General features: G+C 39.4%; 1 protein-coding gene across 1 annotated transcript in view; it reads left to right on the forward strand.

Moving 5' to 3' along the window:
• The first annotated feature begins 214 nt into the window (after positions 1-214).
• LOC140926148 (uncharacterized) overlaps positions 215-20,000 on the forward strand; it is a 44,515-nt gene continuing 24,729 nt past the window's right edge. The window contains exons 1-2 of the mRNA XM_073375936.1: positions 215-419; positions 15,059-15,692. Coding sequence (XP_073232037.1) covers positions 15,065-15,692 — 628 coding nt within the window. The 5' untranslated portion in view covers positions 215-419; positions 15,059-15,064. The remainder of the gene's footprint in view (positions 420-15,058; positions 15,693-20,000) is intronic.

The raw sequence follows: 20,000 nt of genomic DNA on the forward strand, positions 1-20,000 counted from the left end.
ACTGTTCCGGGTAGGGCGAAAATGAAAATACCTATAACTATTCGGGATTACCGGTTAATTTTATGATCAAAATAATCATTATCTATTTTGGGATATCCAACAGCCAAACTCATATTGCTTGAGTGTTTTATTTTATTTTTATTTTATTTTTTTTTTTACTCTTCCCCGGTAGTGTCAGTAACCCGATGGTTCAAATGTGCAATTCAATAGCCACCATTGTTCATTTTCCTTGAAACGAATTAGGAGGGGTTCTGTTTATCATTCGCATTTATTATTGCTTCGTTCAGCACCATCAAAATCAAGTTGCGACCGAATATCCAGCTTTTAATATGAACAGTTCAAGAGCCACCCGGCTCTTTGGTGCAAGATGGGCTGGTTAATTTTCAGGACACACAGCAGTACTAGTTGATCAGAGGAAGGTAAGAACGATGCTTTCAAGTCTCTAGCTTCTTTCAGCATAAAACAACGAAGGCCTTGTTAAATGAGGCGAATTGAATATATCCTTAGGACGTAACCTCCACTATTTTTGCAGGGCAAAAATCAAATAAGATTTAGATTAACCATTTTTCCCATGCATTTTAGTAGACTCGACTTTCTGTGGAGTCTGGAATTTTGAATTTTTTAAGAAACGCATAACGCGAAAGTCGCTGACAATGATCTCTTCATCATGTCGGTAAACTTCGGGGCAAGAAGTCCGAAATTATGAACGCACAACAGTATCAAGAATATTTCATATAAGGTAACCAGACTTGACGAGTTTCGCATCCTTTAAATCGAATTTTAATACATCTTTTGACTGTCATGCTTATAAACGACTATTTCTACTAAAACGGTGGGACAGAGAGAACAACGTAGAAAACATATTTTGACAGCATGCCTCTTGTGTTTTGTGGAACAGAAGCCTTTCTTAAAATGATCATGCAAAAGACTCTTTGATGTCGTTCGGAAATAGGCTAGAGCATACCGGCATCAACTGTTTAACTTAACCAAGATAATAATATTGGTTAATTCACTGGACGGTGTTTATCTTAACGTTTACAAATGACGATGACATGATCACGAGATGGGCTTTAACCCGTAGAGATGCTTTAACTACCGGACGGTATACCTTTACCAAACGTAACAAGTTGCAAGTTTTAAATAAGAAGAAACCAGTAACTACAAGGATCAAGATTGCGCCAGTCTAGATTATGCTTTCACCCTTATCATCATCTTTGCAAACACCGGTCAATGCAATGTTATACTGCTGAAAACCGTGCGACAGAAGTACCACAAACAAGCATATTTTAACTGCATTGCCATACAAAATGGCATCCTTAGCCATCTTTCTGAACCTAAGCCTCACTTAAAATGATCAAAGCACTACAGTTAAGGACTGAAATAGGTTAGCGCATAGTCATCAACTTTCAGGTGAAAAATTAGTCATGAGGTTTCTTATAGTAGATGAGCAGAGAACACCACGAGAATGGCCTCAACCCGTAGAGATGTTACAACAACAAGTACGTGATGCCTTTACTAATCTTGAACTCATCAAGTATTACTTGATAAACTTACAAAACATCGCTACGGAAGAAGATTGTACCAGCTTTGATTATTCTTGGTGATGAAATGGAATAAATAGCTGTATATTCTCGACACAGATAACGAGGTTAACAGAAATTAACAATGAGTTATAATTGTTTAAATTCGACAGCGGGTTAACCATCACCCAACAGAAAAGGTAAGTTTCATTTCGATCTCTTTTCAAATCTATCCCTAGTTATTGATTTATTTCTGGGAAGCAGCTTTATCCTATTCTGAGTTCATTCTTCAAGATTCACTAACCACTTTTCTTGTTAAAGTAGCTCAAAAAAGCTGCAGTGGTGGAGTACCTGGTGGTGGAGTTCGGTTATATATTAATGAAGCATATAAATTTTAAAAGACTAGCTGTGCTTTTTATAAATGTTGACGATGTAATTGGAATCGCAATCTACAGAACTAACAACTAAACGTAGTAACAAAATTCTAGGAATTATCTACAGACTTCCAAATGATAAACTAAAACATTAAAAGTGAGTCTTACTAAGTTATTAAATAAACTAGACTTGGAGAATAAAACAATGTTTCTTAATGAAAGATTGCAATTGCCAAAACGCGCCATTTTCCCATCCTTGATTTCGGGGGAAGGGAGGTTTAAATTTCCCATTTATTTTGTCCAAGATGCAATGAATAGGTCACAGTGCTTAAAAAATTTGCCTGCAAGACTCGACAGACCTTTGATCGAACGGCTAACAGGATGTTAAAAAGTGCTTGAAGCCTCTTTCAACAATCTGAAAAGTCTTCCGGGTAGGTTACGGGTAGAGCGAAAATGAAAATAAAAAGGCAATCAGTCGGGGAATCCCACTCGATAAAACTAATGAAATAACCGATGATCAAAATGTATAATCATTATCAATCTTAAGACATCCGAGAGTTAAAATCATATGCTTAGGTTTTTTTTTTCTCTTTTTCTTATCATTCATTCTTCCTCATCAGAAATTCAATAGCCTCCAATTACACAAAGCTAAGATGTCGCCAAAACAAACAAAAAAACGTCTGAATGCTGCAAAGTATTTATGCATAAATTTACCTGTCAAAATTTTGACCAATGCGAGATGAGGCGTGACAAAAAGGGTGACAAAGGTCTTGGGAACATTTGCATTTGTGGGGTTCTCTTTGAATCTTACACTCATTCCACGTCAAGAGACTATAAAGGGGACAGAGAGGGCATCCCCCATATACACCCTATTCCATAGGTAATTCGTCTCGAGTTATTTTTAGAATCGGGATAAAGCTACCTCGCGCGAGGCGTGGATGTTTCGTGGAGGTTTCGCATGACCAAACTCCGTGCAAAAACATGTCGGGCGAGAGGCAATGAAAGCGTAAAAAGATCGAGAACATTCCTGAATATTGAAGCGAAATGAGTCGGCGCTCACCTGGGAAAAAGGAATCGCTGGACTCTTTGACAACCCGGGAAATCAGTTTAACTCGAAGTTGTCGTAACCTCAGTGCTTTAATAAAATGAGAAATTTCGCCGGTCTATTGAAACCGGTCGTTTGTACAATTTAGGGAGTTTAAGATCCAACGACGCGGACGACAACTAGAACGTCAAAAAAACAATAGGTTTAATTAGCAAAACAACAACTTCGCACGTGCAACACACTTTTTTGTTCATTTCTTTCCCGTTTTTGCACGACTACGACGTGAAAATGCCTAATTTCGCGTTTTATGGAGGACGTAAATAAGCAACGACGAAATTTTATTTCTCTTTCTGAGCTTGAATATGGTCCCTTGAAATTCAGCTTTAGGAGGGTTCGCCTACAATTGACAAAGTAAGTGGGTAGGAATAATCGCTATAAAGACTGAAAAAAATAAACATCAAACCAGAAATTGCTCTCTTCAAACTATAAATTATAAATGATCCTGAGAGAATATTCAGTGTGTTAAGGATTTCCCTGCTCTACTGTTAGCTCTATACAAGAGAGGAAGGGCGATTCTTTTTTAATTTCGGTTTCGCTGACACGGCTTTCGCAGAAATCTCGCTGTAGTCGTTTTCGTCGACAAAAGGAATAGCAAAATCGCTCTCCGCGTCTTCCCCCATTTTGTTCTGCGTCATTTCGTGAAGGACGCGTGGGTCATCCACGCGGAACACATTCGCACTATGTGATTGGCTGTTGTCTAATCCTCCTTGAGATCTGTGGTGTTAAAAATAACTCGAGACGAATTACCTATGGAATAGGGTGTATATGGGGGATGCCCTCTCTGTCCCCTTTATAGTCTCTTGTTCCACGTTAAGTGGGTAAATTACCATTTTTTTGGTGTCCATGGCAAGTTTTGGGGACTCAAATTGTTTTCCCACAATCATTTCGCTGAAAAATACTTAAAATATGCCCAAATAAATAGCGACAGTACCCATTTGTGCTCCTGTAGACAGTAACTTTGAGGGAATCAAGGCCAAAAGAGTCCAAAAAATTCAAATTTGCTATGTCCACAGAGAGGGTAGGTATAGAAGGTTACGGTATATTTGTGCTTGTTGCCTTATACTATGGAAACTAATAAATCCAATGTCTCGGGACGGACCTAAACTAAAGTCCTACATGATCATTTCTCACTGCAGGTCAGTTTTGTTGCTTTTAACTACAGTGAACTGGTGTCCGCTATTTTTATGAAACTTCCGTTACCGATCTGAGGGCAGATCACAAATGGCCTAGAAATAAATACTGCGAATGATTTACATCGGGTAAATATTACTTAAGTTTGCTCTTTCTGATACGCAATACAGAAAATGAAGAGCAGAAGCCTGTGGAAAGGAATTCCCTCTCACAATAGCAGGATTCAGGGTGAACAGTTAAGGTTGAAACTTCCGTTACTAAGATTACAGTAGGAAAAAATGAAAAGTGGGTCGTGCTGATTTTTGTGGTGACGGAGGAACTAGTGAGGATTATTATGGAGTATGTTTGGTTTTTCCGAGTTATTAATTTCACTTAAAGATGTAACAGAAAAGGTAGAATTGTAACTTCCGTTACTGTAACTTCTGTTACCAAGAATTTGTCCGGTCTCTAAAACATTGGATAAACGTCAGGTAAATTTCAGGAAATGCTGTCACACGATTGCCCCATCAAACAACCCAAGCCTTGATGACATCTGGTGAAGATTTCGTCATAAGTAATCCTCATACGTGTTCCATTGGTGAGATACCTCTCTGTCAAGTGTGATAAGGGAATTTTAGCTGAGTTTGCGGTTCGAGGAGTTTCTTTTGCATAGTTTAAAGAAGTTTATTTTCTTTTGAAGTATTTTTAGGCAATTTAGGAATATAAGATGAAAATGGGACAGGCATCTTGATCAAATTATTATTTTTTTTAAAGTAACGGAGGTTACACAAAACAGGAAGTGGATTATCTGAAGCTGTTTTCGCTAGTTCAACCCTCTTTTCTGTGAATGGACCTTACAATATTCATGTATTACAATTCTGGTACGAATTCTAACAGATTACCATGTATCTATTAATTTTTTTTTCTTTCAATTCAATTTATTTTGCTCATTTTGTTATTGTTAGCCTCGTTCCACCCCAAAATTCCAAAATTTCATCCAAAATTGTTTAGCATTAGTTCAATTCAATGGAATAAGTCATATGCAATGTTATTTAAGACGATCTGTAATCCCAAAAGTAAGTAGTTGGAAGAGAAATGAAATATTACCTTCCTTCTGTAACTTCCGTTACCGAAACTTATTTGATAATCACTCGTTTTCTACTAGATCACATGTTTCCAAACTATAAAAAAGGTTAACAACACTTTCTTTCCTTCACATTTAGCAAAATAATGTTTAGTCTGACGGCTTTTTTAAAGAAAAAACATTAAAAAAACACAGTAATTTTAAATTCTCAATATTTTGTTACATCAGACCAAAGTACACCATGGCAGAACAACTTGACTTTTTCATTCCTTGAGCCACTGACTTGACTAAAATGTAAAACTCAGACCTTAGCCTTCCACGGATTTCATTTTAAACATTTTAAAGTATGCTAAATTGAAAAAAAAACATACTATAATGCAACACTGTGCTGTTTCAAGCCATACAAAATGTCACACTACATGCTATTAAATAACAGGCTATAACTTTTTATAGATGAAAGATATGTTGACCAAATTTTGGTTTCTCGCCCTTCAATAATACATCTTTCGGTTAAACTAACTACTTGTCTGATTTGTTGACCTTCAATTTCTCGAAAATCCTTGGCACAATTTACCCACTTAACGTGGAATGAGTGTCTTACATGCCCAAACCCTCCCCCCACGTGACGACTGAAGAAGTCTTATTAATTTAAAGTTAATCAGTCGGTTATCCCGAATCTGTGTTCAATGACCTAAGGTCGTTGAGACTCGATGGTGAATCATGAAAAAAGCCTAATTTAAAGCTCATTGAAGCTTTCAGATGACATGTTTGTAAAAATAAAAAAGAACCCGAAAATATGCGAGACGGGCAACAAGCAATTTTGAAACCTACAATCTAAAAAAAAGAGGAATTTTAAAAAATTGCACCTGTGGTTTAGGAACTTTTTAACCAACTGAAAACAAAAAGTACAGATATGTGGATCGTATTCAGAGTGGTCGCCTGTTATACCTGGGGTCCCTCAAGGCTCAATACTGGGGCCGATTATGTTCCTTATTTACGTGAACGACATACCTAACATCATCACATCTACCGCCAAGTTAGTTGCTGACGATACCAAAATCTATCGACAGATAAATAAAGTGGAAGATTCTATCGCTTTTCAATCAGATCTAAACACCCTCGATCTATGGGCGGATCGCTGGCAGGTAAAATTTAATCCTAGCAAACGTGAGGTCATGAGAAATCTCTCATAATAAAGACAAAAGTACCACAAGGTACCAAGTCTCGGGTACTGAGTTAAGAAATGTGTCCAATTATAAAGATCTTGGAGTTAACATGGCGAGTGACCTGACCTGGACAAAACATGTTGGAGAAACAGTTCACAAAGCAAACAAGGTACTTGGCTTACTTAAACGCACAGTAGGTAGTAAAAATAACGAAATTTTTTCAATTTTTTACAACACCCTCGTTCGACCTATCTTGGAATACGCTAGCCCGGTGTGGTCACCACGTCTAGCTAAAGACATCCGTGAAATTGAGAAGGTACAAAGGAGACCTTCCCGAATCGCCCTAGGCCAAAGACGAAAGGAGATGGCGTATGAGGACAGTTGTAAAATACTTAAATGGAACTCTTTAGAACGAAGGAGGGAATTTCTATCCCTGGTGGAGTGCTTTAAGATCGTATTCAATATGAAAGGTCTAAACTTCACTGATTATTTTGAACTGTGCAGGAGCACTAAGACGAGATCGAACCATCAATATAAGATACAAACCAAACTCGTAAAATTAATCTGTTATAAATATTCCTTCTTTGTTAAGATAATCAAGGTTTGGAACGATCTTCGTATTTAATTGCCATGATAGTCTAAATGTTGAAGAATCACCTCAATATTTATTGAATGGACATTCTATACTTTTTTAATGATATTTGATTTTTACGTATATTTATATAAACTTGCTTCTATATAAATGTATATTTTGTATTTTTTTGGCCATATTTTTATAGTTTCTTTTCTTTTAGGAGATCCTTAATATAGGGATAACCTCTGGGTTTCCTTTTTCTTAATAACAGCGCTCGTTATAACAGTGCTTGTTATTTTGAAATAAAGTATTGTATGTAACCTGAATTAAGGTTATTTATTGTGGGATTAGCCCTTAATCCTCTTACTTAGCAACCGCGCTCGACTTATATATCCTGATATGATTGTACAAGAGTTCAGTTGACCTTAGGCCTTGCTCATGTAATCTCCTTTAGCAATTAAATTGTATGACCTTGAATATACACTTGGCCTCCACTCTTCGTTTCGCCTCCGATAATCGCACTTGGTGTCAGAAGTGGGATACTACAGCAGGAACAAGAAGTAGCGGAAAAGAAATTTGTTTCGCCACTGTATTTCACATCGCGTGAAAGAATTCCAACGCTGAAGGTCCAAACGAAGAAAGAATCGAGGAATCAAGCACGCCGAGCACGCCAGTCACGTCACCGCCCACAGCCGCAGTGGAAACGAGTTCTACAACGGGCTCTATACAGACGGATAACCCACAAAGTGGAAGCGTAAAAATGGCCGCAGCCAATTTTAATATTCCTCCTCCGGCTAAGTTTGATCCCAAAACAGACGATTGGGACCACTGGATCAAGCGATATGAATTATTTGAAGCAGCTACGGAACGTGATGAGCTTTCAGATAAAGTGCGCATCAATACGCTTATTTACGTAATGGGAAATAATGCCGCCGACATTTATGACAGTTTCAAACTGTCTAGTGAAGATGTCCAGTACGGAAACGTCAAACAAAAATCCAAGGATCATTTTAAAGGTAAAGTCGCCTTAGTCTTCGAGAGAACACAATTCGTAAGACGCTTTCAGCAAGACAAAGAATCTGTCCTCACCTTTATAGAAGACCTTCAGAAAAGAGCCGACCTCTGCTCTTTTGGGGACCTTCGTGACCAAATGGTACACACTCAAATAATAGCTGGTTTGCGTGATTCTCATCTCAGGCGACGATTGATGGCAAATGACAATTTAACTCTGGATCAAGTAATTAAAGAAGTTAAATCCGCCGAAATCACGAAACATCAAGATCAAATTCTTCAAAACAAGTGCCGCCGAAATATCGGAAGTACATGACAGGAAAGTTCCAGAAAAAAAAAACGTCGAAGTCCAAAACCCAAGCATTTTGGAGGTTCTTCGAAAACGAAGCAAAAATCGTGTTACAGATGCGGAGCTCAGCCAGGTCACCCTCCTCAGCGTTGCCCAGCCAAAGATGCTACCTGCAACGCATGCAACAAAAAGGGTCATTATTCCAAGGTCTGCAAATCTTCAAAACGAGTCCATAGAGTTGGCGAAGAAGATATCTCTGTAATGACCGTCAATGAAGTTGTCAACGCAATCGAAACTTCAGAGAAATGGCGTACAAATCTATTAATAGGAAATAAATTTCAAGATTGATACCTGCGCGGATGTCACAGTTATTCCTAAAGAAGTTTTTCGCCAATGCAACTTAGGAAAACTGCACTCCACCTCCAAAAGACTCTTTGGAGCTCAAATTCCGGTTTTTGGCAGGAGAAGCTAGCAGAAAACTCTCAACTCCTGACTACGTTTCTGACTCCCTTTGGCAGATATTGTTTTCAGCGACACCCCTTTGGTTTAAATTCAGCACCAGAACGATTCCAAAAGAGAATACTAAACGAGCTGGAAGGTTTGGAAGGAGTGATATGCATTATGGATGACATCCTTGTGCATGGAAAGACGCAAAAAGAACACGATGAGCGACTTGAAGCAGTTTTAACAAGATTGATCAGAGCAAGAATCACCCTGAACCCAGAGAAGGGCGAATTTTCAAGGAAACAATTGAAGTTCGCGGGCCATAGTCTCAGCGCTCAAGTAATAGGCCCTCATCCAGACAAGACTGAAGCAATCGAAAAGATGGAGAGACCGCAAAATGTTGCAGAACTACGAAGATTCCTGGGTATGATCAACCACCAACAGAAGTTCATCGAAAACCTGTCCGAGAAGACTATGCCTCTTCGCGATCTCCTTTCAAGCAAGAACGAATGGCACTGGGGCCAAGCTCAAGAAGAATCTTTCTCTCGCTCGAAGAAAGAAATGACTCAAGCGCCAGTTCTCGCTCATTACTTCTCCGAGAAAGAAACTATTATATCTGCAGACGCCGTATGGATTAGGAGCAGTCCTCTTACAAGTCCAAGAGGATGACACAAAGAAGCCAATCGCCTACGCTTCGCGCTCTATGACGTCTACCGAACAAAGATACGCTCAGATAGAGAAAGAAGCACTCGCAACTACTTGGGCTTGCGAAAAGTTTGCCGACTTTGTCCTCGGTAAAGAGTTCCTTATCGAAACGGACCACAAGCCGTTGGTGCCGTTACTAGGATCTAAATGTCTCCAGGACATGCCACCACCTATTCAGAGGTTCCGGATGCGACTGATGCGCTACTCGTACCAAATAGTCCATGTACCCGGAAAAGATCTAACCACAGCTGATACCTTATCAAGAGCGCCGCTTCACCGAAGTCTCACGAAAGGCGAGAAGCAACTTAGTGAAGATTTAAACCTCCATGTCTCACACATAGTAGAATGCCTGCCAACTACAGAACGCCGCTTGCAAGAAATACGCCTTCATCAGGATGAAGATGAAGTTTGTTCAAAGCTTAAGTTGTTCTGCGGTGAAGGCTGGCCAGAGAAACACCACCTGAATTGTTCACTCCAACCGTACTGGCAGTACAGAGCAGAAATCACTGTTCAGCAGGGAATCCTAATGAAAGACGACAGAGTCATAATTCCCTCAGCGTTAAGGCTCATGTATTGGACAAGATACACACACGTCATCAAGGCATCCAGAAATGCCGCGAAAGAGCGAAAAGTGGTGTCTGGTGGCCGAATCTCAGCAAGCAGATAGAAGATCTTGTCAAAGAATGCCCTACTTGCATCAAGACGAAAACTAATCGTGCAGAGCCCATGATTCCTTCACAGTTACCCGAGCGTCCATTCCAGAAAGTAGGAACCGATCCATTCGAATGGAAAGGACAAGAATTCGTCCTCGTGGTAGATTACTTCTCGCGATATTGTGAAATTGGAGTACTTCGAAAATCCACCTCTCAAGATGTGATCAATCACCTAAAAGCGATTTTCGCGCGCCATGGAATTCCACAAACCGTGATCTCCGATAACGGACCACAGTATTCCTCAGCGGAATTCGCCAAATTTGCAGAAGACTGGGGATTTACACACATTACCAGCAGTCCGAAGTACCCCCAAAGCAACGGAGAAGCCGAACGTATGGTGCAAACAACTAAAAACCTCCTTACCAAATCCGACGATCCATATGAAGCACTACTCGCCTACAGAGCTACCCCACTTGAAAACGGATTCAGCCCAGCCGAATTATGCATGGGAAGGCGACAACGCACCACCCTTCCAACTACCCCATCTAAACTAACACCGCAATGGCCTGAGTTAACGAAATTGCGTGAAAAGGAAGCCAAGATTAAGACCGAGCAAACAAAAGATTACAACCGACGACATACAGTTAAAGAGCTAAGTCATCTGTCACCAGGCGATTGTGTTTATATCCCTGATCGTAAAGAGAACGCAGTAGTTGTAGCCAAAACACCAGAGCCACGTTCCTATTACCTCGACACTGACAGTAACGCAACGGTTAGAAGAAACAGACGGCAGCTCAATCCAAATCCTAAAGAAGCAAAGTACGCAGCAGGAAGCCCTTTACCGATCCTCCTGAAACTTCTTAGGGTCAGCCACCTGTTCCGGCAGAGAAGAAAGATGCTTTACGGTCTGCACAAAAGTCTTCCATTCCAGTTCCCGTTCCTAGAAACACTACTCGTTCCGGAAGAAAAGTTAACCCGCCCAAGAGATTAGGTTTTGATTAGGACTGAAAGAACATTTGTTATAAGTGGTTCGTTTCGTGATCGAAATACTTGATTGACTCGCTTCCTATTATTTAAGAATTTTGCACAGAGACATTCTTATAGAAGTACCTAAATATCTAGAAAGGGGGACGTGGGATTAGCCCTTAATCCTCTTACTTAGCAACCGCGCTCGACTTATATATCCTGATATGATTGTACAAGAGTTCAGTTGACCTTAGGCCTTGCTCATGTAATCTCCTTTAACAATTAAATTGTATGACCTTGAATATATACTTGGCCTCCACTCTTCGTTTCGCCTCCGATAATCGCACATTTATCGATCAGAAAAAAAAATGGTACTCACGTGACAGTACGCCTGTCCGCTCGTACACTCTTTGGGAATAGTGCTTAGTAGACTCTGTAAGGGTGACGGAGAATTCAATACATGCAGCTTGCGTTTGTCTTGGTGAAAGATTATCAAGACAGTGGAAGTTCACCTAGAGGCAGCCAATGAAGTTTTTCTAGTGCAGATCTTGAATTTCGTTTGTTTGACTTATGACAAAAAACCTGGGAAGATATATTTCTTTGCATGTGCTTTTACCTTGGTCACGCTCTTAGTCACTTTTCTTGTCACGCTCCAGGAGTTTAAATCTCGTCTCAGATTGGTCAAAGTTTTGACAGGTGAATTCCTGGTGAATCCATGCCTAAAATCTTATGCAACATTTTCAAGCTTTTCGTGTTTTCTCAATGCGCCCACAACATGAAGTACAGCCGCTATCAAGATCCTTTCATTGTTCAAAGTTGGTTTGATGGTTTATTTATTTATTCCTGATTAAGGAAAGCGTCGCGTAAACGAGCGTACTCCAGGATCGGTTCCTGGTGACAACGAAGTCTTTGGCCCCGGAAACGAGGTTCTAGGAGTGAAATCTATAGGGCGAGAGCAAAATTGCAGCTCGTTTTTGTTTGCCTTCAAGATCAAAGTTTTAGTAATTTTGAAAATGATACAATGACACTATCAGTTAAAGAAGCAAAATTGACCGGTTTGTGAGCTAATTAAAAAATTTGCTTCGAACCCGAAAAGTTACCGAGCCTTTCGAGAAAGGGGCCCCTGGTCTGCCGACCGTGTGACTGTACATCCAGGTACTTAAATAAGACGAGTATCAGAGTATCAGATACCGGACGACCACAAACTAGTGTCCTTTGACGTGAAATCGCTGTTCACCAGTATTCCACTTCAACTGGATCTAGAGTGTACTGAGAACGCTATTAAGAACTCTACTGTTGAACTACCACAACCTACAGACGACATTATGGACCTACTCAACCTCTGTTTGACTTCGACGTACTTTCAGTACAACGGCAAACACTACAAACAGTTACACGGTACAGCTATGGGCTCTCCGGTTTCTGTTGTTGTCGCAGAAATTGTCGTGCAAAACATCGAGGAACAAGCCCTAGCTACCTACACGAGAACTGTACCTCTTTGGTTACGTTACGTTAACGACATATTCACCGCCGTACACAAAGACGGAATCGACGATTTTCACGAACACCTTAACATAGAGAACGCGGACATGCAGTTCACCAAGGAGATCGAAGAAAATGGTAAGATACCTTTTCTAGACTGCTTGGTCACTCGCGACAACAATAAACTAAAAAACGACTATTTACAGAAAACCGACCCATACCGACCGATTACTAGACCAGTCTTCGTACAACCCGACCTCTCACAAGGCTACTACTATCCGGACTCTGACGAGACGAGCGCAACTAGTTTGTGACTCACCTGACAGCCTACAAGACGAGACTGATTATCTTAACAACGTTTTTAGTAAGAACAATTACAACACGGACTTTGTTAGACAGTAACACTGATTCCAACACTCAGACCAACTCTGGCCCTGTTACGACAGCGACTATACCGTACATCAGAGGCACCTCTGAAACTATTGCACGTATATTACAACCTTACAATATACGTGTTGCACACAAACCGATAACCACTTTACGGCGACTGCTTACTAATGTCAAGAACAAAGACAAACCGGAGGACAGACAGGGAGCAGTATACAAGATCAAATGCTGCGGCTGCCAGGCTTCTTACATTGGTGAAACCGGCAGAAACCTAAGCACGCGACTGACCGAACACAAACGAGCCACGAAGAATGGTGACGTCAACAATCACATTGCTGAGCACCATTTAAAGACGAAACATCAAATTGACTGGGACTCTGCGACATGTATAACGTATTCTACTGACTACTATCAACGTCTTACTTCAGAAAGCTGGTGTACTAACTTAGAACAAACGCCACTGAATCGTAGCCAACAGTTACCAGCGACGTACAAACGACTTATTGACGAAATCAAGCAAAACTAACTACGAGCTAGAGAATGACAATTTGCCTAACAGTAGACGACTGTTTAACTGTGACAATAGACGGATCGAAACGCACCAATTACTGATTACGAGTCTTCATAGCCAATAACATCACGGCTTAACTGACAGACGACCAATAACATCACGACGTAATTGACCAATCAAATCAATAACCAGAGTATAATACCATCAACTGAAGTGATACAACTCACTTTGACTCTGAAGATGACTACCGCACAGGTTGTTGAAACGTCAGTCACTGTCAACAACAACAGTCCTATTCAGGACTACGTTCACCCGGACGATCAAACTCAACCTACTGTTGAAATGACTCCTGGGTTCAAACCTTTCACAGTTGTGGGTAGTCTTATCAGTGCTGGAAAAGTGTATGATTGTATGATTTCCGGATGGTGTTGACAGGCAACTCAGGGTTGAGCTGTTGCACTAAAATATTCTGTACCAGGCATAGAAACCCTTCTTCGGGGTTAGCTTAGGTGACTGTGCCTTAGAAAACCAATTCTCAGGAAAATAAGATCTAGGTCTACTTTCAGCGGGCACTTGGCTTTGAACCGTAGACCGGTTTTGGAGATGAGAAGGTGATAATTTGTGTGCTATGTTTCAAATTTTGTTGTCTATTCCATGCGAAATCCTGTTATGTCCGAGAAAATAGTAGTGTTTTGCTACCTATTTAAGTTTTTATGTAAGCCTTAACCAGGCACGTTTTGACTGCATTTCAGTAAATTAAAGGCTGAAATGACAACCGTTTTGAAACTCCACGGAGTCAGATTACTGAATAAATGTTCCAAAATTTGCGTTTTTGTAAATTTGGAATCAGTGGAATGATGCTAAGGACCTCCAACTTACTGCCTGGCGTCAGATAAAGGCTTTTAATCAGCCTGTGTATGATTTTTCATTGTTTTAAATTGCCAAGTAGTAGAATGAGTTGATTTTTTTTGCTAACCCGATTTTCAAAACTTCGGGTATATTTATGAATTCAAATAAAACTTGAAAACACGCATATCAGAACCTAGAATTTTCGAAGTCATGATCACGCTGAACAGGTTATTATATTTTAGGGTAGTTTTTCACAATTTAGGCTGATTAGGTTCTTAATAGGTTCCTATTTTTCAGAGGTTGTCGTAGTGTACCCATTGGCAGAAATAGTGTACTACTAATTCATAATGGTTTATGGAAAACATATTTCTACTGAAAATCCAATAAATGTAAATCAAAGAAAACATAACTTTTTGTCAGAATTTTCTCACACAATAAAGTTCAGAATTTTGACCATCAAAATTAGAGTGATTTTTTTGTATAAGAAACTGTTTTTCTTTGCCAGGCGGAACAGGTTCTTATATCTTTGAGTATTTAAATGCAAAATTTGAGCCTGTAGGTTCTTAAATCTCTAGGTTCTTATATGTGTGTTTTTACTGTACTGCTGATAGAAGGTCACACGTCAGATCTGTGCATGTCATTCATTTTTAGTGGATGTCTAAACACTTAAATGCGGGCTCCTCTTGTCGCCCACAATTATTTATTTACTTTAAGTTATGTATAGCTTTCTTTCTGTAATATTCGTTTTCACCACCTTTTAAACAGGTAGTTCTCTCTGTTTGTCTAGAGCTAAAGCTGTCTCTTAATTTATCCTCATTACTCTTTCAGAAAACTATGGCGAACATGATGATCTCTGACGAGGAGAAGAGATGGGTCGTTGTGGGTATTGCCATGCAAACTATTGCTCCAGTCTTGCGAAGTTTTGTCAAACAAGGAATGGAATCACACTATAACATCATGGACGGATACCTCAGTAGCCTAAGAACACCGTGTACTCTAAGTACATTGACTATTCTTCAACTCAACGCTGACTCCACTCTTAAACGCTTAAAGTTTGAAAATGTGAACAACAACATTCAAACGCATGGCAAACAAAAACAACTCTACAACTACAATGTCTTTAGTCCAGTAGATCTGGCTAAGCTATACCTTCCAGATTATCTTGCTCAGTTTGCATCCTTTGACGAATCACTGGACATGACCGGCATTCTACGCTTGTTAGAGGTTGATAAGCCTGCACCTATTTTTAGATCCCGACATCCTGTGATTTCTATTCAGTTCGCAGCTGATGAAGTGAGGGAAAATGTCAGAAATAAGTGGGCCCACTTTGAAGCCTCTGAGTGGAGTCAAGAATTCTTCAAGGAATGTTTTGACAAACTGGAGAAATTGGTGAGAAGCCTGCAGCTCACTGATGGTGTGGAGAAATCAACACTTGAACAACTTTCAGACTGGGAGAAAAGAGGTATCTAGTTAATGAATAACGGTTTCCGATCTTGCGCTGCTGCTAAGGGAAATAGATTGCGATATAACCAGAAACTCATAAGGGGTTGAAACGTGTAGCTCTCATATGTTTGCTTTGTCCGATGCTCGTGATTATTCATTTTCGAAACTACCATATTTGGAACGAGAAGAAGAGATAACTGACCAATCAAACTTCCTAAACAACGTGATGTCATTTTACTTCAGGTTCCCGCGCCCGCTTAAAAAAATGGCCGACAAACGGGTGAAAAACTCCCGAAAGCCGAGAAAGCTTTCAAAGGTTAAGACCAGGAATCTTACCGAAACACTGAGCAGGATATTATTGCCTTACCACCCGGGCCAAACGTAACATTATGAAACCCATTGACGTCCTCGCAACTACTTGAAGTTGTCACTTCAAAAAACGATGCTTGCTGGCGTTGACTCTCTGCACAAATAGGCTTTTAAAATTCTTAAATTAACAGTCTAGAATAAACAGTAAAAAATATTTTCGGATAAAATTCATTAGCTGCGTATCGAAAAGTGTCCAAAACCTTAACCTGACAACTTTGCAAAAAGTGATGCGTGTAATGAATGTGAGAAGCATTTAAGCTTAAATTCAGCTTGGATGTTGTAGTCACGATCGTGTTTTGAGCTAATTTTATGAATGAATAAACTCAAATAATAGACAGATAAGCCGTTTCTTGAAAATTTTTATTCAAAGTCCAAAACGTTAATCCTTTAAAGCAATTCGGAAAACACTATCTGGATCGTGGATCCGTTTACGCAAGTGAAATCGGCTGAGCACATGGCAAAATTCAACACAAAATCCATCTCAAATAGGGGCACATTTTTTAATCTTTCTCTAAAGCGCCGAAGAGAAAAATTTATAAAACGTCTATGAAACATTTAAAAATACATAAATTCCCTTTCAACAACGTAATTCTCTTGGCCATAGAGTGCAAAATGTACCTGAAAAACTTCACTGCCTTGGTTGCACTGGTTCAAAACAGACCATGCGCTCCGTCGTGAAGACAACAACGTTGAATTCCTTGAAGGACGATTTCTTGATGAAAAGCTTCCCTAGCTTCCTCCACGAAAAGAAAGCTGAGCATTCTTTGGATCTTTCTCTTTCCATTTTTTGTCTTTTAACGGTGTATTTTAAACCTTGAAATGCAGAACTCTTGTCTTAAAACATCTGCATGGCGATCGCGAGGCAGCCATTTTGTTGAAAATGGATATCTGTCACTAAGGTTTCCAAATATGGTAAAAGTGAATATTCACGAGCATTGAACGCGAGTTACACGTTTCAACCCCTTATGAGTTTCTGATATAACTTCGTCACAGTAAGGCCTTATTAAAATTTCTTAACAGTGGCGGATCTAAGGGAGGGGCCCGGGGGGCACGCCCACACCCCCATTTTTAGACCAAGACAATGTTTTATGTTTTGGAGTCTTTTTCAGTCCTATGTATATCGACTTTATCCAAATAATTTAAAATCATAACACAAATTGCACACTAGTGGAACTATAATCAATGTTAACCTAAACAACTAATGATCTTCTTTTCTCATAGCAGTCGAATACGTATTTTGCAATTAACTTTTGCACTAGTTTGTTCTTGCTCGAAGGGTTTATTAACAACAGAAAAACATCATCTGGTGCCATTCTGTTTACTGATATTCTGTATTCTTTGTTTAAGTATTCAAATAAAGCACTTCTTTTTTCTTGATACACAGGCCACAGAGTTAAAAAGTGTATTTCATCTTCTACGTCTTTTTTACAGACAGATCGTCTCTTCCGGTTTCTTATAAGGTCTTACATACCGACCTGTCTCTATCGCCAATTTGTGATTACTTAGACGGAGTTTAGTTAGAGTTATCCGGTGTCGGACGTTGGTGACCTGACGGAGATATTTTCGGAAGGTTCTTAGTTTGTTCTTTTGGTTGGCGTCTTTTCTTACGTCATTGTTTACGTCACTTAACCATCTTTGTAATTCGATGTCTTTCAGTCTTTGTTTGATAATGTTCAAGATTCCTATGTCATTTTCATGTGCTTTTGTGCAGAGGTATCGCAACCCTATTTGGTCTAATACGCGTTTGATTTTTTGGCTCCATAATTCCTCATTCATCCTCGACTTCATATCATTATAAACCACCTGTGATAATTTGTGTTTTGGGTGTTTGGTTAGAGTTAACCAAAACTTATAATTCCTATATTGTGCTTCGATTTTTATTGGGAATCTTCCTGTTTCAGCCCTACACGCATTGTTGCTGCAGTATTAATTTACACCTAGCAACCATTTCAAGAATTTAATTTGAGCTAATTCTGCGGGATCTTTTTTCTATTTGGTCGTTACAGTCAACACCCCAAATTTCACCTCCATAGAGAAGTATGGGGGATATCAGAGCATCGAATAGCTTAATCGTCAGCATAATATTCTCTCTAAAGTTGTCACCCATCTCTTTTCTTAGTTTATAAAGTGCCTTAAGCCCAACTTTTTTAAACTCTTTCCTAGCTAGACTAAAATTTCCATACGGGTTCAGTGTCATTCCCAGATATTTATAAGATTTAACATTGTTTAGTTTATTTACTCCATACTTAAGAGCGGCTGTCTGTAAATATCGAGAAATTGGCGTCAAAAAGGAAATTTCGAAATCCTTCATATTTAGTCAGAAAAACCCTCTGGTGAAACTTTTTCGAAAATCACAATCAAAGTTTCCAAAGAATTCTCTTTTTCGAGAAAACCAGCAAAAAGTGAAATGCTGCCCCACGCCATATTGTCGCCGGTCAAAAACCTTTAAATTATACCATTTTCGAAGCCCTTGGGAAGAAAGACAGTTCAAGGAAACAAGTTCATCTTTGGCAGGTAAGTAAGGCATCCTAGTTACAATACCATTTGGTAAAAATATTGCAAGATAATGAATTTTTTACTGGGTTAAAAAACGCCCGGAGATTCTTATCTTCAGCACTTTCATAAACAAAGAAATTTTGCGAAACTTTGAAGGAAAAAATCACGGCTTGGTACAGGGAATTTTAGAAGAATTATTAAACCTCAGTAAAGCCCTACTGTTGTAGTACAACATATGAAAATCCAGCTTGGGCAATTAAAAAGCAACGCGCCGAGAGAGGTAAACGCTCAGTTCATTTTCAATGTTTTTGCATAAAATGCGCGTTAAAACCGTCACCTAACCGCGGGTAACACAAACTCCAAAAACTTGTCTTGACTCACATTTTTTCGTGGTGATCAGGAAAAAATAGTTTTTACTTGTACAATCGAAAGATTGATTGGGTCTTTTATTACTCTGGTATGAATTGACTTGTTAGAAAGTTAGATGTGGGCGATCGCAATGAACCAGCTCTGACAGGCCAAACGGCCGTTTCCATAAATGTCAACAATGCTGAGGAAAGTAAGGAGTCTTGTACCCGGGGAGGGTACTCCCTTATGAGAGGCTAATTGGGAAGTGCCGCTGGATGGGGTCGCATTTTCACGACTGGATTGACTATAATGGGGTCGCATTTTCAATAGAGTTACTAGAATGGGGTTGCACATTTTCTGATTTTTGGGCTAAGACAGTTCTTCATATTAGCAGTTAGCAAACGTACCAGAATGTTTGAGATACATAAATAGAAAGTGACTAAGTTGGGATAGCAAAAATTACATTTTTGCCCCAAAGCGACTGAGATGGGGTCTATAATTGGCCACAGAATAGACTATAATGGGGTAGGGGCTCTAAGAGGCCAGGGGCACATACCCAGCAAAAATTGACCCAAGTAGCCCCCCCGGGGTCTTGTATCACAATATATATATATTTTTGAAATTCAATTTACTGGAGAGAAATTTTTTGAGTCATGAGTTGTATTTTATATATAGAAATTGCTGGAAAGAAACAGATAAACATTGAATTGAAAAGGTAAATAATATGAGTTTCCTAAACGAGCTGATTGAAAGATCAGGTGCCGTGTCAAATGCGTGTCAATCTTGGCATCTGTCAGGTATGTCTCTTGATTTCGTTGTTAAGTGATTGAAAAAAAAAAAGGCAATCAATACAAAAAATATAGACCGATCTTAGGCTATGGCTACTTTATTAGGAAAGGAGCATTTTATTTGGAGAGGCGGAGGGAGCGTAGAGGCTGAGCAATTTCTTCCATTTTTTTCAGCCGCTAGTATTTGCAAAGTTTTTTTTTTCGCGACAACTGTACATGTATATCCATAGCCTTTTATCGCAGCCCACGCTTCATAAGTTTAGAGTCATCGACCTTAGTACCTCTAGCAACAGTTATTGTATTATATTTTAATATATGGAGTTAAA

Source organism: Porites lutea, chromosome 2, assembly GCF_958299795.1.
Source record: "Porites lutea chromosome 2, jaPorLute2.1, whole genome shotgun sequence".
Taxonomy (NCBI): Eukaryota; Metazoa; Cnidaria; class Anthozoa; order Scleractinia; family Poritidae; genus Porites; species Porites lutea.